This window comes from Nyctibius grandis, chromosome 5 (genome assembly GCF_013368605.1).
Source record: "Nyctibius grandis isolate bNycGra1 chromosome 5, bNycGra1.pri, whole genome shotgun sequence".
In the NCBI taxonomy this organism is placed as follows: domain Eukaryota; kingdom Metazoa; phylum Chordata; class Aves; order Nyctibiiformes; family Nyctibiidae; genus Nyctibius; species Nyctibius grandis.
In genome coordinates this window covers 75,675,119-75,697,861 of record NC_090662.1, presented here as the reverse complement: position 1 = coordinate 75,697,861, position 22,743 = coordinate 75,675,119, and the positions used below count along the sequence as shown (strand labels likewise).

General features: G+C 42.2%; 1 protein-coding gene across 1 annotated transcript in view; it reads left to right on the top strand.

Annotated features, from left to right (window-relative positions):
• LOC137663660 (ovostatin-like) overlaps positions 1 to 19,875 on the top strand; it is a 31,126-nt gene extending 11,251 nt beyond the window's left edge. The window contains exons 14-36 of the mRNA XM_068401109.1: positions 51 to 108; positions 1,371 to 1,516; positions 1,913 to 2,062; positions 2,703 to 2,873; positions 3,468 to 3,600; positions 4,945 to 5,032; positions 5,755 to 5,983; positions 6,565 to 6,691; positions 7,941 to 8,062; positions 8,729 to 8,780; positions 9,078 to 9,161; positions 9,634 to 9,810; positions 10,146 to 10,227; positions 11,123 to 11,279; positions 11,754 to 11,828; positions 12,410 to 12,575; positions 13,183 to 13,403; positions 13,849 to 14,064; positions 14,205 to 14,329; positions 14,524 to 14,614; positions 17,228 to 17,299; positions 18,565 to 18,667; positions 19,823 to 19,875. Of these exons, the coding sequence (XP_068257210.1) occupies positions 51 to 108; positions 1,371 to 1,516; positions 1,913 to 2,062; positions 2,703 to 2,873; positions 3,468 to 3,600; positions 4,945 to 5,032; positions 5,755 to 5,983; positions 6,565 to 6,691; positions 7,941 to 8,062; positions 8,729 to 8,780; positions 9,078 to 9,161; positions 9,634 to 9,810; positions 10,146 to 10,227; positions 11,123 to 11,279; positions 11,754 to 11,828; positions 12,410 to 12,575; positions 13,183 to 13,403; positions 13,849 to 14,064; positions 14,205 to 14,329; positions 14,524 to 14,614; positions 17,228 to 17,299; positions 18,565 to 18,667; positions 19,823 to 19,875 (2,898 nt within the window). The remainder of the gene's footprint in view (positions 1 to 50; positions 109 to 1,370; positions 1,517 to 1,912; positions 2,063 to 2,702; positions 2,874 to 3,467; positions 3,601 to 4,944; positions 5,033 to 5,754; positions 5,984 to 6,564; positions 6,692 to 7,940; positions 8,063 to 8,728; positions 8,781 to 9,077; positions 9,162 to 9,633; positions 9,811 to 10,145; positions 10,228 to 11,122; positions 11,280 to 11,753; positions 11,829 to 12,409; positions 12,576 to 13,182; positions 13,404 to 13,848; positions 14,065 to 14,204; positions 14,330 to 14,523; positions 14,615 to 17,227; positions 17,300 to 18,564; positions 18,668 to 19,822) is intronic.
• Positions 19,876 to 22,743: the final 2,868 nt, after the last annotated feature.

Here is a 22,743-nt window from a genome sequence, read left to right as displayed (position 1 = left end):
AGGGAGGACGTGCTTTTGATCCTGTCTCATGAGTTTTTTTCTGTGCCCAGGTGATGACAAAAGGAAAAATTATTCTCAGTGGCCAGAAGCAAGTCAACATCTCTGGTGGTAGGTTCTAGGCCATATTACTACTTATACTTCAGAGCATTGTTCTGAGCACCAGAGCATTAGTAAGTTTTGTAAGAAAGGATGAAAGCAGAGAACCTCAGCTAAATCAGATACTAGTTCTTAAACCCCATGACCTGTCACCACTCACAGTATCATTTGCTTTTGCTGCAGCACCTAGCCAAACCCCCATATCGTCATCAAATTGATCTTGTTAGTTGAAAGATGAAAATTTTGTTGTGACCAAACACCAAGAAATGTAACCTTCTTCTCTCTTACGTCTTGCCAAGGAGTATTTGCAGTTTCACAGTCATTCTGTGGCATCCAAGTCTTTACCGATTAGAAGACTAAAACTTTTTTAAGTTTGAAATAATTGGTGTCCCATTTGACAGGGATATTTAGCAGTTAACTGCTTGGAATTCATTGCACTTTCAGAAGCCTCCAAATACCCACAAATGACAATGTTCCTACCAATCACAGCAAATTGAACTTCGTTCTTTCATTGTTAAAAATATCTTTTCTTGCAGAACCTGGTCTATTTCCAGTCTTCAGTAGGTGGCTTAAGTAACCTTCACTCCACATATAGGGCTTGTTGTTTAGTATTTGCTATCTATCTTTGGTCTTTCTCTGGGTATTCATGCACTATAGCTGCACAGTATAGGTTCCCCTATGGTTTAGGGAAAGGCATCCTATTCATCCAAAGGCAGCTATGCCACATGATTTTTACGTTCATGAAATCAGCCTCAAGCCATGTGTTTTTTTCCATATTATTGAGAGCTAACACTGAGATGTGTAATAGTGTGGGACTTGCCAAAACTTATGTGGAAGCTTAATTTCCTGTCCCTGCTCTACTATTTGTCAGCCATGTAGATAAGAATGTCATATTTCCTAGTGTTAAGAGAGCTCTCCCTTAGCTCAGGAGACTGGCCTATCTCCTCTACTGTAGGAGGTTCTAGGTTTGAGACCCAAAGGCAATGTTGTGCTCTTCTCATAGCAATGATGCACAGATTTCCCTGTCCAGCTTCTACTCATCTCAGACCCCTCTCTGCAAAGCAACCTCCTCTCAGCATCTTCCAGTTTGTATCTGTTGTCTTGCTGATGGGAACTGTTCCTCAACCGCTGAGAGATGAATCTTGTAATATCCAACTTCTCTGTTTTTAAAGGTGCTGGTAGATTATGGACAAATATGTGGTCCTTCCACCAAAGCTGAGGTTTGCCTAATCTTTTCCTGGCTTCTCCTCCCTTGTTCCATGTTACTTCCATAGCTCCCAGAGGTACATTCTCCATCACACTAACTGTCACTGAGAAGCTTGCCCCCAGAGCCAGGCTGTTGCTCTACACAGTGCATCCTCATGGCGAGATAGTGGCTGACAGCTCTTGGATACGCAGCGATGTATGCTTCAAAAACAAGGTGAAAACTTTTGCTTTTTTATCAAGGGCTATATAAGCTGGCTCTTTGCTGAGAGACCAGTTAGGGAATGACTTCATCAAGAGCTCTGCACCAGGGATGGCCTTTAGGAATGGAAAAGATACAGATGTGCCTGGGAACATGAGGAGATGTTCCTGGAATTGACATGTATGCCCGGATTCAAACTAAGCTCTCGATGAAGTGTGGAGAGGGTGGTTACTAGGGGATTATAGAGGTTGTGGGTTTTTACAGAAGAGGGATTCAGAAGGGCCATCTAGCGGTAGGAGCTTTGCCCCACAGAGAACAGAGTGAGTGCCGGTGAAAGGTTAGATTTAGATCTGTATGTCAAGCTGATTCTCCTAATTTCTGTGTGGTTGTCTTCGATTTATTCATTTCCAGATCCAGCTTGAGTTCCCTGAGAAGCAGGGTCTCCCGGGCTCTAAAGTCAGTCTCCACCTTGAAGCTGCTGCCAACTCCTACTGTGCCCTGCGAGCTGTAGATCAGAGTGTCCTTCTTCTTCAGCCTGAGCGAGAGTTATCTGCTGAGAGTGTAAGCCAAATCCCCAGTCCTGTGTTCTTTTGACCCAGGGACATCCAGAATGACATTCCAGTTCCCACCTGTGATCTTCTCTGCTGCTGGCTGTGGTTTTATTTTTTGTAGAAACAGACATCTCTGTGATTAAAGAAAGGTCTATGGCAGTTGCACACTTCAAAGCCAGAAACTGATAGTGGAACTTTTACTTTTGGAAAGCATGGCAGTGTAAGACACTTCCTAAGAATATGCCTAATGTAAATCCTTGAAAGCATAGTTCCTCCCTGGGTAGTGGTTATTTCAAAATTGTATTTTATGACTCATATAGGCCTTGAGCCCAGAACAAAAGCTGTAGATGTCAGCTAGGAGCTTGTTGGACTCCAGTCTCCTCTCTGCATAACTCAGGAGTATATCTCCATGTTTTTTTGCTCAAGTTCATCCCACAAAGCCATTGCAGCTCAGAAGGAGGGGCGTAGAGTCCAGTCCTTCTTGGGTATCACCAGCTGAATTGCTTATTCATCTCTAGGCAGGCATCACTAGGCAGACTCACTACAGTCTATGGGATTGCACAGGGACCACCATAAGCTTTGAGTATACATGATTTTTACACCTGCCTGGGACCTTCCTTGTGTTTACACTGGTCATTCTCACCTCCTAGGTGTACTACCAACTTCGTGGGAGTGATTTATATGGCTATTACTACAATGGGCTTGACCTGAAAGATGACAAGCCGGAGGGGTGTACCCCAATCAAAACCACCTTTTTTGATGGCTTGTACTATGAACCTGTAAATGTCAGTCGTGATGGTGATGTCTACATGATTTTCAGAGTATGTGCTTTGTGTGGGTTTTTTTTTAAGTGGGAGGTATTACAGAAGAATTCATGCACATTAGCATTAAACTTTCTCAGGTCGTGGTTCTTACTGCTAAGAGAAGACACTGATGTCTGGAACTGCCTCAAGTCTGTGATCACCCAGTTTCTGCCTCTTCATCCCCACCTCTTACTTAGGAAGACTGAGAATCACTATTAGATATATTCGCTGAGATCCTGCCCATGCTTCAGTAGGCATTTCCTAAGAAAGACCATGGCCTTGGCTCATGACCTCAAGCATTCCTAGCAAAGATCTGAGTCCATGATGCAGGCCACTTATTTCCTGATACACTTGTCTCCACTCCCTGCTGGCCCCATGGCTTAAGACGTAACATAAGCCTCATCATTACTGCTCTTCACAAAACACCAGGTGTCACTGCTCCATAAGAAAGACATAATGGTTGGAGAGGAAGAGTTGTGATATTCAGGGTTGAAAGGGTGGGATACGAGGAGGGAGGAGAGAGATGAGCTATGATAACCCAGGTGGGAGAAGTGGCATTCTCTGGTAGCTAGTGCATGCCCTGTGTGACATGATTGATTCTTTCACATTCAGGATATGGGCCTGAAGGTTTTTACCAACTCTCTGCTACGGAAGCCAGTTCTGTGCAATGAAGAAAAATCAGATACGGAAAATTACCCTGCCTATTTTGACCATGGTGTCGCCCAAGTCAGTGGCTATGGCAAAGGTAAAAGAATGTTCATACTGTATCTTTAGTTCCAGTTCTGCCTGGTCTTCAAAACTGTTGCCTGTATAAAATAACAGCCAGCATGTTGAGGGTTTTTTGGGGAATAGGTCTATGTGTCCCAGTTTGCCTCTAGTAATCTCTTTCTGAGAGTCCTTGCAGTAGAGTCTGTTCTCTCTCACTTAAGTACAGGGTGCATATAGAAAAGACAGGGAATACTGGGATGCTACTTCTTTCATTAACTGATATTAGTTTTTCAGGGTTTTTCAGGTCAGAACCTTTCAACAAATCACAATTCAATAAAATATTTAAAAGGAAATGCCAATGCAGAAAAATAATGGCATTTCCCAATGTCAAGAATTCACACAGCACTTAGCACATAGTCTCCAAAGCCTTTATAGATCAGCAAGAGTTATGATTATCTTTCTCCAAGTCCCATTGCTCAGCAAAAGAGCAAAAGTGGCAGTCATAGGTAGCCACAAAGGAAATTGCTGTTCAGCACTAGGAAAAAGTTCTTCCCCATTAGAATTGTGCTACACTAGAAGAGGTTCTCCAAGAGGTTTTGGAATGTCCATCACTGCAGTTTTTCAAAACTGAGCTGGACAAGACCCTTGAGCGACATGCTCTGACTTTGAAGTTAGTCCTACTTCAAGGAGATTGAACTAGAGAACTCCAGAGAGTCCTCCCAACCTAGATGTTTTCAATGATTCTGTGATTCTAAGTCCAGCAAAATAAGAAAGTATTGTTATTTCCATGATATGGCTAGGAAATCTGAGATACCTCCATGCTAAATGAGTTGTTGGACATCACAGCTGAGTCCATGGCAAAACTGGAAAGAGGACCTTGGTTCCTCATATCAGACCTGTAATTTCACTATATGAACAAAAGCAGTTTTCCAACGGACTGGATATTCAACTCCAGTTTTAACTACTGAACAGGGTAAAAATAATTGAGTTCTCAGGGAGATTTGTAAAGCATTATAAGCTTTGGTGACAATACTGGCTACTGTTGCCCATTGTCAAATCAAAGAGAGCTAGTGGTAGAGGATGGGGAACATGCCTTTCTAACTGGTTGATGAGACCTTTCAATATGAAATAAAGTGAAATAACTTGTGAAATAGCTAAATTTTCTTGCATTTTCCCATGGGAAAAGAGAATAGATAAGAAATTGTTTCTTCTGGTACCTGATATCTGTTAGTATTTTCCTTTTTTACATGTGAAAGAATGGAAAAATGTTCAAATGGAATACTTAGTGTTTGTTTATGGTTCTGAGTATGTCTGATGGCAGTTCAGATTCTTCTGGCCTGACCTCTCTAAAATTATACTTTAACTATACACAATCTTCTAGAAGAGTCAAGGATTATTTCTGGGCCTGGTGTTAACACTGTTCGGAAATTCTTCCCTGATACCTGGATTTGGGATCTGGTTCATACCAAGTGAGTATTTTTATCTTCACTTCTTACCTGTTGCGTGGATTTTTGCATTGGTACATGTTGCTGAAATGAATTCTGTGAAGAAGCCATGGAGCATATGTCTGCTTTGTAGGTGTAAGTCTCTTTTTCCCATCTTGCTCAATGACCATTGAGCTCCCAACCTTGTACACAGTCTCAAACCTACTTGAACTGTGAATGACATCTGCTCTGTGTTCTGCCTCCCATCCTTCTGATGGTGAGAAAGAATAAGGGCTAAGAGTAAAATAAGAGCATTTGTTTAGGAGAGAGCAGGAGCAAAACTCATTATTTTTCATCATATTTTTAATTCAGCAGCAGCAAACTCAATGATTCTGTTTTTTCTTTTCAGGCTATCATAGCATCTGCAATGAGAATAGCTCCATCTTAACTATGCATCCAGGGGCTGTTCTAGAACATTAATCCAAATTTACTGGTTCTAATCTGTATGTTTGGACATTATGGTATTTAAACAAATGGTATTTGTAAATTTGAAAAGTTGAGTATTCTTCCAAGTGCTTTTTAACATGCAGTTCACCAGCATCTTCATCTTTACTTCCAGCTTTATAATATTTTTTAAATATGGAGCGGTACCTTGCAGAAAGTGAGATGAAAACAGAAGTACTAACTCAAGCAGGGAGCTAGCTTATTCTATAAATTGGTTTGAAAATGCCAAAGGTCCTTTTTCATTCTGTTTTTCTTTTCCTCAGTTCCAGGGGAGAGGTCAATGTCTTTTACACCATTCCTGACACCATCACAGAATGGAAAGCCAGTGCTTTCTGCGTGCAGGATGATGCTGGGTTTGGCATCTCCTCACCTGTTTCACTGACAGCATTCCAACCATTCTTTGTGGATCTCACCTTGCCATACTCTGTTATTCGAGGGGAAAAATTCAATTTAATAGCCAATGTCTTCAACTACCTCAACAAATGCATCCAGGTATATCAAGTCCCCTTCCTATGTGGTTTGTCTATTTCCCAGAGATCCCAGCGTTCTTCTGCATAATGCATCAGAAATGCAGAAATAAGTGTTTAACTTACACTTTAGTCTGACACATTACTCTCTTCACCCTCTCTCCCTCAACCCATCCCTGTGTCATAACATTAGGAAAATGTGACTGACGATCACTGTGTCTGGTTGACAGAAGATAAGAACCTGCTCCTTATCCCTACATAATTTAGTTCTTTTTGGTCTTGAAGGAGGAATTTGAGCAGAGGGTACAGGTACTGTGCTGTGCAAAACACAATACATGCTGAGTATGTTGTGTGTAGCAGTAACTCATAAGAGGACTTGACTAATGAACACAGACACCTTGGTATATTTCTGTCAAAAATAGCCACTAATAGTGGACAGAAAAGAAATAGCTTTCCCATTTCCTCAGACAAATGCCCAGTCCCTCTTTCCTGGTGCCATCCCACGGATTCAGATGACAAATAGCTTCCGCATGAAGTCTCTTGCCCTGCAGCCTGACTTCAGGGGCAGCCTACTTCATCTGTAATCTCGCTCTTTCTTTGTCTCAGATCAGTGCCATACTGGCAAAGACGAGTGACTATGAGGCACAAATCCTTTCACCAGAGGACAACACAGCCAGAGTGTGTGCCAATGAAAGAAAAACCTATATTTGGGCTGTTAGCCCCCACATACTTGGTAAGTTTGTCTCTTCATCACCCTGATATACCCCTGTTTTATCTTACTACCTCTGTGACTCCCACCCTTTAATGCAGTATCAATAATCCACAGATAGGCATTTCTGGACAGCTCCATTAATTGCTCCACAAATTTAGTATTGGACCCTTGCTAAAGTTGCCTTAGACACACTGAATGAGCAGTGAATTGTTCTGGTGTTTTCTCTCTTCTGATTTTTAGTAGTCCTTTTCCTGTCCATTTTAGGAAGAACTGTTCGCTTGCCAAATTATGCATGAAATACTGGCAGGGTTTCATGTGCCTATGATCTTTCAGCTGACAGTTTTGCATCTAACCAACTGTCTTCAGTAAGAATAAAATTTGCTGATAATTTTGGGCTGGATTCTCAATGGGCAAAGAGGACATTGCTTCTCCCTGATTTTACAGCTGTGTTAATTCACACTGCCTTCAAGTCAACATTGTCTTTTAAAAAAAGCAGTTACAACAGCTTGCATGTGTGAGTGGTCCAAAAGTTTAAATACAAAAAGCCCTTTAATTAGCAAAGATTCTTCTCAAAAAGAACCACAAATGGACTTTTTCTCTAGAAGGCTGTTCCTAAAACCCAATAGTCAGTATGACTTTTCCTTCAAACTCACTGAGAAAGATGCAAAGTTATAGTGAGATAAAAACTGGATATACAGTGAAATAATACTGCAGAACTGAAAAAAAAGAAAGCTGCTGTCTCTCCCTGGTAACTCTGATGATCATGCATTTTGCTCCAAGTAAAAAACTCCTTTGGATTTCCAGTTTTCAATGATTACAAAAGTGAAGTAAGCAATGCCTGCAAAGCTGCTCCCTTCAGGGTTGCTCCTCTGCGGTGCAGCAGCACTGAGGCTGCTCCTCAGTGTTGCCTCTCTGTTAACAAATTCCATTTGAAGGAAAGTGGCAGCAGAGCTATAACTATTGCAACACTGCCCTAGGTCAGAAAAAACTCAACACAAGGCTAAGAAGAGGTGGAAATCAGTAGTGAGTACCGTCAGTTGTTCAGCCAGGATCATCCCTATTTCGTTCCTTATGCTAGGGCCCCAGGCAACCACTCCTTTCCACGAGTGGACAGACGTGGAGCCTTCATGAAATCTCTTTCTACTCAGCTGCCTATAGAGAGAATACATTTCTCAGCAGTCCATGAGCCTAGAAGAGGCAGTGAAAACCAGAGATAACTGTAGACATTGAAGATAACTTCCTTTTCTTGGGCTGGTGGGTGGCTTTTCAGGTGAGGTGAAATTCACGATTACTGCTGAGGCCAAACTGTATACCAGAGATACTGGAAACAGCACATCCCCAGAAGAGGAGATGATTCACAGGGATACCCTGACTCAAACCCTACTTGTTGAGGTATGGTAGGAAATCTGCATGTGCTTTCTGGTTTGTGGAAACTGTAATTCCTGTAGCTGTGGGTTAGAAGCAGTTAGTGTGAGGAGGCAAAGGAGCTGACACAGATGGAGCTGTGTACAGTAGGCTTCTCCACATCAAAAATGAGAGTGTATATCACAATGATCAGTGGCATCCACTGTCCTCCTACCACGGCCTCCTTCCTGGGACCACGCGCATACATGCCCTGACACTCCATCGATGTCAGTAGAGATGTAGCCAGAAGGGGGACATTCCATACCTTACCTGTAAATGCCTTTAGCCTGTGACTCTAATACTGAGGAGTTGGGTGGAGGGCATATATAAAAGGAAAAGGATTTATCTTGAGCATCATAAAGCAGCAGCCACAAAGGATTAGTTGGACAGAGTCCCTTTCAGAGGCTGGAAATGTCTGTTTTGTAACTGCTTTCTAAGAAGGAAGGTGCTCTGGACAGGGTGTTGGGTAAAAGAGAGAGGGAGTCATGGACCAAGAGATATTCTAGTGGAGATAGGGCAGAACTGGGTACAAGGGGTGCACTGTCTGGATAGTCACATCCACATACTGTTTTACACCGTTCACTTGTTCACTGTTTCATGGTGATGTTCTGCACTTTCCTTCCTCTTCCTAACCACTTGTCTGCAATCAAACAGCCTGAAGGTATTAAAAAAGAATTGACTCAGAGCTCACTCATCTGTACGAAAGGTAAGGCAAGTTCATTCATTCATTCCAGGGATTCGGGGACCTGTTTCTCTGTCTTGGAGATTTTGTCCCACAAAACCAGAGACCCTTCCAGGGGAGGAAAGAGGGTCTCCGGGTCAAGGTGCTGGGCTACAATTCAGGATTTTCAGAGACACCTTTGACTCATTGGGCAATTCTCTGCAGCAGTTTCTATACTGAGACTGCAAATCGTAACAGTCACTGTAGCAATGCTTACAAAGTGAAGACTTCTGGAAAAAAAAGATTATTTTAACAATTCTGGTTGCTACATTTTCTCATTAGGTGTGACGATTTCTGAACCAGCCTCTCTCAACCTGCCAAGAAACATAGTGCAGGGATCAGCCAGAGCTTATTTTTCTGTAATTGGTAAGTTAGCACTTTAATCAAAACCAAAAGTAAATGGTATTTCTCTTGTGCTGCACCGAGTGCCACCATGTATACATATGGAAAACTAATGTAAAGGTGAGGAGATACCTAATCTTGATTTTAGAGAATATGTTTCGTACTTTGCAAAATGGCAATGAAAGACAAAAGTTGCTCAGAATTCTCTCATATTATATCAGAAGAGTCAAATTATTTCAATTTATATTGCATTTCAGATTATACTGAATTAGCATATCCTGTTCTGTATAGTAAAACAGTTAATCCAGCTGAAAAATAAGATAAAGCAGACTTCTTTGCAAAAAAATTATTTTGATTTCTTAGAAAGAAGACTTCAGAACTTTGCTAGCTGCATAATTTCAACTTTATGCTTTTGCATAATGAAAAACATGTCAATTTATAAGTTCACATACAAGAAGACTTCCAGGTCCCAATCAACTCTACTTTCATTCTCCAGGAGACATTTTGGGTACAGCCCTGAGGAACATGGAGAACCTCCTCCATATGCCTTATGGCTGTGGAGAACAGAACATGGCCTTGTTCACCCCCAACATCTATGCCCTGGATTATCTGAATAAGACTGAGCAGCTGACTGAAGAGATTCGAGTCAAGGGTACTGGATATTTATCCACAGGTGAGAGGCTTTCAGATTCTTCCATCTAATATTGTGATTGTGTGCATTGAATCCTAAAGCTCTACATGATGAACACTGATCTCTGAATTCTAGCACCACATTTATTGCATAGGAGCAGGCAACTACAGCACCCCAAAGGAGTATGTCATACTTCTAGGAGCAAAAGCAGCTAGAATTCATACTGGCTGACATTATTCACCAGACATACATTACTTTATATCAAATCCAAAAGTCTTACTGCTTCAGTTGAATAAACAGCAGAACTAATCCTTTTCTGTGATTAGAAAGTATGTCTTTTCTGTGATTAGAAAATGTCTTCTTTATCGTGTTTTCAGGGTACCAAAAACAGTTATCATACAAACACCGGGATGGATCCTACAGCTCCTTTGGGAGACGAGATAGGGAAGGGAGTGTATGGTAAGTGATGATCCTTCTATTTCCCTAGCACAGGATTGTTAGGCTTTGAAAAATGATCAAAGTATTAAGTGATTCTTATTTTTAATGGATTAAATGGACATAGCTCAATTAATTTGGATCCCCTAATAAAGAAGAGTTTAATAAACTGGAGAGGGTGCAACAAAAGGGTGATAAGATGATTGGAGGCTGGAGCACATAATGTTCAAAGGAAGGCTGAAGGAACTGGGTTTGTTCAGCCTGTGGAAGAGGAGGCTAATGGGGAACCTAGGTAAGGCTTTCTGCTATGCAGATTGGGATGTAGCAAAGACAGAGTCAGACTCTTGTAAAGGGTGCACAGAGCAAGGACAAGAGTTTGTCCTTACTCAAGTTGCAAGCAGGAAAACTCCAACGAGGTAGAAGGAAAACAAAATCTTCCCCAGGAGAAGGCTGCAGCACTGAGACAAATGCCCAAAACGGATGTGCATAACTCTGTCCCTGGAGATTTTCACAATGTGATCAGACAAGAAACTGAGCAACCTGACTGAGCACTGAAGTTGACCCTAGTTTAAGGAGGTGGTTGGAGTGGAGACTTCTAGAGGTTCCTTCCCACTTAGTTCATTTCATAATTCTACTAATAATGATTAGAAATTACTATGATCAATCATCAAGCTATGTCTATCCTTCAGTTCTGCTCTGAAAGAATGGTTTCAGCACCGTAATGCAGAAACGTCAGGTCAGTTTTTAATATCAGGATTTTAACTATCTTATTTATTTAAAACTTACAAAACATTTGTTTCTTTTACCTCAGACCTTATGGAGTTCATTTTATGTCATCTTCTATGCATATCCAGTTGCTGGTAAACCTTTGTGGTCTTGTTCACACCTTACCTGCTTTCTGTTCCTGGTTCATCTGCAGGCTCACTGCCTTTGTGTACAAGTCATTTGCACAAGCCAGACGCTACATCTACATTGACGACAATGTCCAGTCTCAAACTTTGATCTGGCTGGCAAGCAAGCAGAAGTCAGATGGCTGCTTTGAAAATGCTGGGTCACATTTCAATAATGCTTTGAAGGTAATTGAGACAAGTATAGTCCCAAACTTCCAGTCCTGCCATTGGGATTGATTTGGATCATTTCTGCCAAACACAAACTTATCACCACACCCTTACTCTTCCTAGTACCATTTTCTCCTGTCTCTTATATACAAGCAGGGCATGATTCTCATGCCTGCTATTGATGCTAAGGTAGAAACAAGTAGAATTCTCTGATTCAGAAGTCTCAGGTTTATTTTCCACCACCGCATTATGTGTTCAGCCACAGACTATGATGTGTTATAATGCATATGTGCAAAAGCCAAGAAAATGCATGAAATAGTTTTGCTTTATCCTGAATGAACTTGATCTTTCTTGTTCCTGTGCACATGGGGAGACAGAAATTGCTTCTGGTCTCAAATCTAACTGGTATCTATCTGAACTATGAATTAATTCATATTTTGTTTCTTTCTAGTACATCTGTACTAACCTGTTCTCTGCTTGTGTTTTCTTCAGGGTGGAGAAGAAGGTGAATACTCACTCACAGCCTATGTTGTGGCAGCATTGATGGAGGCTGGACACTCTGTTGCAGTAGGTATTTGATGCTATTATGCTTTGTTAGTCTGGTCAGCCATGTGTCAAACAGTGCACAAGCCGTAGTCCTCATATCTTTGTTCTTTAACAAAGTGGTAAATACTGATTGTAGGACAGTAGGGTCAGCTGAGGAATTCTGTTTCCAGAACCCTGCAGTTACCATAAGTATTTGATAGGTAGCAAATGAGTAATAACACCCATCTGGGAGAGCCTGTTTCACCATGAGGTCTCAATACACTTTACGTGGCTCTGTAAAAATTATCCGCATTTTAGAACTAAAGCAACCAAGGGACAAAGGATTCACTTGCATAAGGTCATCTCGCAAGTCAGGAAAAGACCCAGTGCTCTGTTAGTCCAGTCATGCTGCCTGTAAATAAATGCAGAAAGAAGACAGCACCACTGGAAGGGCATTTTTTTTGCAGGATACACACTGTAGACTCTTAAACATGCCATGGATCATGTATATTTTTAGCATGAAGGGTCAATGATGGCAGCTTAAGCAATGATGGAAGTATTTAAAGAGAAGCTGAGATACAGATCCAAACACCTGACAACCCAACTATGTTTTGCATTACTAGCATCCTGTGGTTCAGAATGGCATGAACTGTTTGGAGACTGCATTTGGCAATGGAGTCCACAACATGTATAACCAGGCCCTTTTTGCCTATGCTTATGGCTTAGCTGACAAAGAGAAAAGATGCCAATTCTTCCTTGAGAAGCTGGACAAGACAGCTACTAGAGATGGTAAGTGCAGTAGGGCCGTGATACCAGCAATGCAGCTGATGGAATGGCCTGTGGTAGGATGTAAGCTATTCTGATGTACAGTTTTCTCATTCATGCTCTCCCTTCCCATTTCATACCTGCTATGCTACTGAATTTATCTCTATGAACTTCTCTGTCTGTCTCTTTTGAGATTGAGCTGTGGCCTGATTTTCTTAGAATTATGAAATAATGTAGGTGGGGAGATACCACTTGAAGTCTCCAGTCCAAGGTAGTAGAAGACTACACCTTGTTTCCCCATTAGCATTCTCTTCTACAGACTGAACAAACCCAGTTCCCTTGGCTGTGTCGTGCTCCAGTCCGCGACTGCCTTAGTATCCTGCTGCACTGCCTTCACTTCAACCCCTCTTTGACTTATACAGCCTCCTTTTATTAATTCCCTTTCTTTCTCTTCCTGTTTTCTTTTCCGTCCTGGAACTAAAACTTATCCAGTCCAGGACACTGATGGCTGAAAAAACCTTTAGGTAAAGGAAGAGAGGGAATTGTATGCCTATCTCCCACATGATACTGTAGTGAATTAACCAGCAAGTAATGTTTCCATGCTTTTTACATCCCACTTTTCTCTTTTCAGGTGGTTCAGTTCATTGGCAGAGAGAAAATAAGCCACCAGCAGAACATTTCCCACTCTTCTATTCCCGTGCCCCTTCTGCTGAGACTGAAATGACAAGCTATGTGCTCCTGGCTTTGCTCAACAAAGCCAAACTCACTCCAGAAGACTTATCTTACAGTTCTCGCATTGTGCACTGGCTTATCAAACAACAGAACGCATATGGTGGTTTCTCCTCCAGCCAGGTAACAAATCGCTGTGGTAAAAAGAAAGTTTCTCGCAGCAGTCCAGACTGCAAGCTGGATCTCGATAGTATGACCTGTCTTCCTGACTGCATATTCGTTTGAATAATATTTGATAAATGGTTCTCACATAAGTCTCCTTGTCAGGGCACATTGTGCTCTTCATAGGCAGCTTCATACACATTTTAGTTTTAGGAAATGGGAATTTACATGAGTTTCAAGTTAGCAGTAGACAGCAGTCACCGCTGACACAGCATTACCCCAGGTTTTCTGGGATAATTCAAATCTATTGTCCTAGAACTTGTATCTTGTCTCCTTAGCTCTTTGCAAAGTCCCCCTCCATTTATGAGCACTGACAAAGCATCAGGGAAATAGGAGCTGTGCTAATCTCATGCACCATCTTACAGCTGGGTATCTATCTAATTAGGGATCATGTTGTTCTTTTCAGGACACTGTTGTTGCTCTCCAAGCTTTAGCCCAGTATGGATTCCTCACCTTCTCTAAAAAAAGTCTTAACACAGTCAAAGTCAACTTCATGGAGTTCCCTAGTAAGACTTTACAGGTGAATGACAAGAACCGCTTCTTGCTGCAGCAGGCTTCCTTACCCACTATTCCAGGGAATTACAGTGTGGAAGTGAATGGCACTGGCTGTGTCTATCTGCAGGTAAGCAAGCTGGAAACTCAGCACCACCTCTCTGAGAACTAAGCAGGGAGTCCTCCATACCTCATTCCCCTCCATACCTCATGCCAAAGCCACAAAAGCCTGTAAGTCTGTGACCATCTCACACTTCTCATCTCTTTTAGAGCACCATGAGATACAACGTCCATTTGCCAAAAAAAGTTGCAGGATTTTCTCTCTCTGTACGGTCAGCCAATGTATCCTGCACAAACAACTTCCCACCAAAGTTTGACCTTGTCCTCTCTGCCAGGTAACTTCCTCTTATTGACCTACCCCCTTGCATTTACAGTTTGATAAAGCATCCAAGGAAGGATTTAAGTACAGGCAGTTAACTGCTACTGTGCAGCTGCAGGAAGACGAACAGTATCATTGGGAGCTGAAAATGTCATTCACTGGTCTCCTCTCCATTTACAGACCAGACTAACAGAACTTTTCTCATTTTAGTTACATAGGAAACCGCAAAGTCTCCAACATGGCTATTATTGAGGTGAAGATGCTCTCAGGTTTTGTTCCTGTAAGATCTTCCCTGAAAAAGGTAAAGAACAGGAGTGAAATGAATGGTAAACCCTGAAAACATAGGAAGTTGATAAAAATAGTCTCTGATTAGCAAATTGGAGCCCCACAGGAATTCTGAAAAGTCCCTAGGCATTGCCTTCTGTCACATGCTCTGTGTCTCAGACTTGTAGCTGTTTATCTGTTGAAGACAAATCTGTTAGGAGTTGCCAAATCCAGTAGCCCAACAGAGGTGAGACTGCTGCAGCTTCATATCCCCAGGTCCAGCCAACAGCAACGCTGAGTGTGTATTCTCAATAGGCAGACATGCACACTATACACATATATATATATGTAGCTAGATGCATAGATACATGGCTGGCCACAGAGATCAACAGAGACAGAAAAGACAGCACTTAAACAAACAGCACAAATGGCCTTATCCTGTTCCCCTTTCTGGCTGATCAGACTGAAAGTTCATTTGTGGAAAAGATAAATAAATACATACATATATACACACGCACATATATACATGCAAATACACAACATGGATCCCTCTGGTAGCTGATCTCAGACACTCAGGCTGCCCAGTGGCTGCCCAGTAACTGCCCCTGGATCCTTGTTCTACCCGGTCACTGGCGCCTGGATATATGTGCCCTCGATGCCACAGCCCCACTCCAGTGGCTGGAACGGAGCCTCCCCACCCCCGCACCCCCAGCACCCACACATATACATGGTGGGTACTTCCAGTAACCAGCCTTAGACATGCAGCCTCTGCAGCAGCTGGGCTTGGATCCCCTGGTCTCCCGGTTGCCTCACACAGACACACACACACAAACACATACAAATGAGTCTCCACTGGCTGGTCCAGCCCAATGGCCTGACCAGTATCTGCCCCCAAGACCTTATAGTCTCTCCAGTAACAGGCTTGGACCTCCTGGTCCTTCCTGTAACCAACTCAGATCCTCTGGTATCTTCAATATTTAGCCCAGACTTATGCCTTCTTCAGTAGGTGACCGCCAAGCCACTTAACTTACTCACCAGCTAGTCCAGCTTTCTGTTTACAAGCGACCACCCACTGACACACGCACCAGGCCTGAAGTCTTGTCTTTCAAGATGCTGGCACCAGAGACACATGTGATCTGTGGTCCCCTCTTCAGTGGTCCCCACTCCCTACACACAGGTGCACACAGAATAGAGCACCCCTCACCCAGGAAAATAAGCAGGAACAGAGTTTAATAAGAGAACAGAGACTCTGGTGACCAGGTGCAGGGCATGGCCAGACAAGTGTACTGACCATCAACCTGTTTACGTGTGACTGGCCCCTTTTGTCCCACTTTCCCACCCTTTTATCCCGTTTTCCCACCCTTTTTCCTCCCAGTCGAACTTTATCCTTCCATTTGTTACTTCTGGTTCTTCCCCTAAATAAACACCCTGTTTCTCGAGTCCCAGCATCCCGTGCTCATCCCCATGCCCCTGTAGACAGCATTTCCTTTAAGTCAGTAAGGTGATCCAGGGATAGTCTGCTGTTGACTCACCTGATGCATCTCACTCCACAACAATGGGGCTGGTCACTGCCCTGTGGCAGCCCTGTGGGAAGCCGGGTCAGGGTGCTCTGGTGGCTCTGCTCAAGTTACTGGGGTTTCCCTGCTCGCCCTTGTTCCTCTGTGCTCCTTTGTGTTTGTGTGGATGAGCCTTTAACCACACACCCTAACAGACTCTAAGAAATACTTCTGCCATAGTTAAATTGCTCAAATGGGCATTTTGCAATGTTATCTCTTTGACATGGTTATTCCTTCCTCTACAGCACAGTTTAACAAAGAAAAAATGGGTATTGCTCTTGCTTTATTATCCAGAAATCTGGTCACAATGATGACAATTCTGGGAAGGGCATTGATAAGCACTTAATTTCAGTTCCTAGTGCAATTTAGGTTCTGCAACAGATGCATTATCTTCAAGCCATAAGCCCTAATCTTCAAGTAGGTAAAAAGAAGGATGCAATTCACTGTAGAGTCTACTCATAGCTAGGTGTGTTTATAACCATTCAGGGCTCAATTTCTTTTTTGACTAGAACTGTATGAAATTCATCACTTTTCTTTGGAAGATTTTTCCATTTAGGTGTTACACTGTTTGGTATCTCACTGCTTTTTATATGTACTTTATATATACTTTATATATGTATATATACTTTATATGTACTCATCTTTATATGTATGGGAAAAAATAGCTGCTTTTTAACATTTGGAATTTTTTTGGTGTATTTTTATAGTAAAATAGTTTTGCTCATGTGCTTTTCTAAATCTTTTTTAAACGTTGGGATTTTAAAATATACAATGCACTAGAAAGTGAATCAGCTTGAGCTGCAGAAATGGTCATGTAATTGTGAATTCTCATTGAAATGACAGCACTCTTAAGTCAATGAAGAGAGCCACATACACCAAAGCTGACTAGCAAAACCATTTTTCATTGTGATTGGTTTGCACTTGTCATGTTATGAAAATACTCAACTTGCATTTCTTATTTTGGCCAAGAGATGTCAGGATGGCACAACAGGAGCATGGCAGCCACTTTAAACACGTTTTGTTATCGAATTGTTGTTTGTAAGTCTCCTTGGCAAGCTCCTATGTTAATGTTTCTATCATTTGCCTTATTTAAGCTTCAGTACCAGAATTCTGTTGTGGATCGTGTAGACATCAAGAACGACCACATCCTCTTCTATCTTCAGAAGGCAAGTTCGGGCCGTTTCTTTTGGGGTTTATTAAATTGGAAGTTTAAAACAGATAAAAGAATAATCTCATTAATAGCAGATTAGCAATACTCATATCTTAAAGACATAAAGGGACTTCACTTAGTCCAACATCAAATATATACACACAGTAGTTGTAGTCTACAGTGAAGATATGTGTTTGTTATTACTTTTTGTGAAGAATGCTGGATGATTAAATAGCATTTCACAAATGTAGTTAAGTTGCATTCCATACTGCAAAAGTTCCCAGTCTACGTAATATTCTTCAGCCTCTAAGTGATGCTTTGCATCAGTTGATCTGAGAGTGTTTTACAGGGAGTATCATCCCCTCCCCTTTAGAGATTTCTGTATGAAAAGAATAGCCCTCCTACATCAATGACATTAATAAAGGGAATGAGAGAGAAGAAGGATGAAAATCAAAACACAGGGGATCTTAAAATACCAAGAAGGGAAGGACAGAGGAAGCAAAAGTAAATAGTAATACTATCTACCTGTCAAACAGTAATTTTTAATAGTTGGTCTCCAAGGATCTAATAAGGAAGATTGGAGTCAGTATTCTGAATTCACAGAGAAGCTGAGATGTTGAGATGTGAAAAGTTTACCCAGCAGGGCACCAGTGATGCAGAATGTTGTCCAGAGCCCCTGTCCATGGCTCTATTCCTATAAAGAGATCAGCTAGATAAAAACAAGGACAAAGGGAGAAGAGAGCAGGGGCACAGTCCCAGGCACGCAGGACAAAGCTTGAAGCTGAGGAAGACAAGCAAGGAGGAAAGTTTGGGACATCTAGCTGCAAGACTGTAGAATGAGGAACAAAACCACAGTGGAGGATGAGGATCTTGAGTCCAATGTGATTAAAGAGCGAAAAGTGGGGAGAAGATTCATAGGGATGCTGAAGGTGACTTTAGCTGGGAAAAGGTGAGGAAAGAAACTAACACCAACTTTCAGTGAGAGGATGAATGCTAATGTGCTTGCTGAAAGCTGCAGTAACCAGGGAAAGGTTGGGGTAATTGGCAATGGAAATATGAAGAGGAAGAAAGAAAAGAGCACACAATTTTAGCAACAAAACTGATTTAGCAACAACTTTTAAACAATTATCTGTTTTGACATCAAGTTTACAATCTGGAGAGAATTGTAGAATGGCACTTTGTCACTCAGTCTGACCCAGAAATGCATCTGTTCAACCTTAGCCTCAGGGGTAAACATGAAAAGAAGAAGTCTGATGCATTTTCTTGTGTTGCCATTTCCAGGTTTCCCAGAAGGAAATCAGCTTCTCCTTCAGTGTGGAGCAAAGCCTGCCTGTCTCAGATATCAAACCAGCGCCAGTACACATGTACGATTACTACGAAACTGGTAGGTGACTTCAGTAATCAAGGTAAGGTATTGATCTCAGCATTTACAAGGTGCAGACAGTGATTTTCCCTTGCTCTCTCTGTGCAAACTTCTCTTCACTTTTCTGCCTTTGTTTCTCAGGAGAGACAAACGAAGAGCAAGCTAGCAATTCTGCTGCTTTTGATTACTAGACTGCAAAGGGTTTGCAGAAGCATAGACAATTTCTGCCCCCCGTCTTTTCATTTCTTTCTTCATTTCAACATAGAGCAGATTGGAAAGTTATACGTCAGGAGTTGCTTTCTTACAAATTACATACAGAAAGAAGTGTGGTTCCACTTTCTTTCTACAGTTCGAACACAGTGGTTAAAATCCATAGCTCAAAGGCAGCAGTGTTCCTGACTTCCCTGATCTGGCTTATTTTTGCTTTGTATTGCCACAGTAGGCTGCAGCCAAAGAAAGAACTGTGTGAGCATTGGAACAGGCTGCCCAGGGAAGTGCTTGAGTCACCATCCCTGGAGGTATTTAAAAGACGTGTAGATATGGCACTTAGGGACATGGTTTAGTGGTGGACTTCGTAGTGTTAGGTTAATGGTTGGACTCGATGATCTTAAAGTTCCTTTCCAACATAAATGATTCTATGATTCTATGATAACTGTTCCTAGTGGAATTTAAATACTTAAGCAGGTATGACAGTCCCACTAAACCCAACAGGAGTTTAAGCACCTAACTAGAAAATTAAGTGCCTGACCACCTTTCTCGATTTGGCCTCATGGAACTGAAATTGCATCAGAGATCACCCAGTTGTGGAATTTATGTCATCAAAACTGTGGGTCCGGTTCCCCCATGCTTTTCTCAAGCTTGACACAAACTTGGGAACTGCATCCTAGCAGATGAGCAGCAGTATCCAGAAAATTGACCCTGGAGTGCATGTTCTGCTGCCTGATCCACATTCTGTGCAGTCACAGCAATGACATGTTCTGACAAACATGGCCAGAAGAGTCCATTGGGCTCTGACCATGCACCCTTGCAACTGGGTGCCTTGACAACTGGAAGACTACCACAAAAATCTACCAAATGTTTTCTGGTTCATAATGTGTTAATCATAGGTGCACATGGACTGAGGTCAGAATGATTTCTCACTCTCATGCAAATGTCATCTTCCTTTCTTCTTTCCAGATGAATATGCCCTTGCAGAATACAAAACACCCTGCTCCTCACATTCCAACTGAAATAAGATATATGCCAGAAGAGGTAATGATTCAGAAGGTATCAGGCAAGCATTTGTAGAGGAAGAAGAGGATAAGAGACTTTATTGTTTCTGGGAGGGCAACGAAAAGCATATAGAAGAATGAGGAATAAGCAGATCCCAAATTGCAGTAGATCAGAATGACCCATTCTGGCCCACACTTCAAAAGAGCTTGGGGTCAGTGTGGATCAGAAACTCCAGATAAAGTCCTTTTCCTAACAAGGGAGATAATGTGCAATTGTTAACGCTGACCATCCATCTTTTTGGAAACTCACGAAATATATTCCTGTGGGAGCTTTGTATAAAGGTAAACTCCTGAAACATGTATTCTTGGCCACAGATTACTCTTAAGAAATCCAAGATTAGGAGAATAATCTGCTGCTGCTACTTCTGTAGATTTTATTTGTTTTGGTCTTTCCATTTATCCCAAAGGAAGATTCTGAAGAAATTACTTTGATCCTAACCTTTTTCAGTGATTGAACTGAATCATTTACAGATGTCAGAATTCTAGTCACAGGAAGACAACTTTTATGAAGCATTTGACTCAATTTAGAAAGAAAGTTTTTCTTCAGATTAACATCTCATACTTTACTGCTCTTTGTAATAAAACCTTCTCATTGGCAATGCTATTTGTCCCACTCTCCACTCCTTCTTGTATCTAGAACTCGGTGCTGTAAGGTATTTCATAAGCTAAAAAATTCATACCTTGGACAGGTCAATCAATGACAATGACATCCTGACATCAGTGACATCTTGTGGCACAGACAGGATCAGAGCCCTGGCCTATGTGATGGAAGCTTTCTACCCAAAGCCTAGTGGTGAGAGAAACTAGAGAGCTGTAATACAGAAACTCTTTGAGAAGGGGTTAGGGAGGAATGGTGGATCCAATGGAGCCCTTAGAGGGAGAAAAATGAGAAGATTTGTAGGGAGTGAAAAATGAAGAGACCCACAAGGAGCTTATGATGGGGTGGCAAAGTACAAGAAATTTCCTGTTGTGCTTTCTGCATTTAGTGAACAGGTACAGCAGACAGCCACACACTGTGGCTACTGTCCCTCACAGTCTGCGGTGACCTGACATGACCTTCATCCTGACCAGATCACAGTGGTGGGAGGACACAGAAACCAATCACATATCCCTAACAATCTAAGCAGACATTGGCTGATTGAATCCTATTACTGAGCTGCTCTTTCTTCAGTCGGGGTGTTAGACATAGTCCTAGTTACAGTCTTGGAAGAGACTAGCTTATTCATCATGAAAATGGGCTTCTCAAAGCAGATTTTGATTCCTACAAACACTTTACTCAACAGCAATGTGCCTGCTGTGAGGCAGACCAGACAACAGTACAGGAGGTGGTAGGAGAGGAGCAGCCCTTTGTACACCCTGAGAGCACCCGTTCAGTAGGGTGTCAGGCTTGCCAGAGATGGCTCAGGTCAAACTAATCCTACTGCACTGAGCAGTGCAGGAACATTTGTGCTAAGGGGCAGCCATGACAGAGGCACACAGGCTCAGTGTAATCCCAGAAAGATGCAAAAGAAATTTGGAAGCTGTAGAAGCGCATAAACGTTGGTTTTGAAGGGACCTGTGGAGGACATCAACTGAAACCTCCTGTTCTAAGCAGAACCACCCAATAGAAACCTGCAACTCAAAGCAGGAGGCAGTTGCAAGGGAAGAATCTCCACTGTCTTCCCATGACCTCAGGTTCTGTAAGATGAGGTACAGTCATGAGTAGTGTATCAAGATGCATGACTCAGGCAACAGAAGACATCCGGTCCTGCAGGCAGACCTGTCCATCAGGTCTGCACTGCACTTACTGCTGTAGTTCCAAGCAATTTACTAAATGTTAGTTTTCCTTACAGCTAAAAGCAATCATGCATAGGTCCTTCATTGCACTATAAAAGGCACTCATCCAGGAGGTTCCCTAAGGAAAGACCCAAGGGGTGGGAGAGAAAGAAATGAAGGATAGTTTACATGAAAGCTGTGAAAATATAACCTATCATCCCAAAACCAACTTCCTTTCTTATTTATGTCTTTCACCAAATTTCACATACTTTTAAAAAAGAACTGTAAAGTGATTTAGCACCAGGTATTTCCACTGAGATAAGATCCCAGAACCAGAAAGGTGATGTCAGCAAAGGCTTACTGACATCACCTTTCTTGCTGCATCCAGGACAGTAATGGGCCACTTCTCCCTGACTAACAAAAGTGCAATGCTAGGGACTATCTATGCTGTGTTTCCAGACACATTGTGTGAAGTAATATTTTTCTGCAGGGGGTTTTCTCCTCTGAGACACATATTAACATAGGCATATGTACACATACCTACAGGCAAGGAGCCTGCTCATCAATCTGTTACTCCCAGTACAGGTATTTCTTGGCTTGTTGCTCAGAGTTTTCTACAAGTTCAGATGTGCAGTAGGGTTCCTGTGCTCCAATATGAGTTGGGTTATTACAGCTGTCTTTGGTTTAGGGGGGGGAAGTATGTTTCTTCCTTCTATCTGCTTGAACAGGCTTACCATGGTGTCAGGGAAGCAGTAGGAAGCAGGCAGGAAAAAAAGGCACTGTCCCTTTCAGCAAGGCATAGATGCAGCTCAGCTACATCAGAGAGCCGGGCTGCAAATCTTGGGAGCTTTTGCAGAAAGCTGAGCAGGCAATGTGTCAGCACTCTACCTCCTACCCCTACATACCTTCTTATAGCACAGCCCTGCCTCTGTGTGTGCTCAGCGGCTCCTGCCTAGGGTCACAACTACAGTCTCCAGTTTGACTTCTTGTAACAAGTCTTGGGTCTCTCCCTCTTTCCATCCAAAACCCCGGCAAAAGGATAAGTCTTCCTTTCCATTGCTATAATTTGCC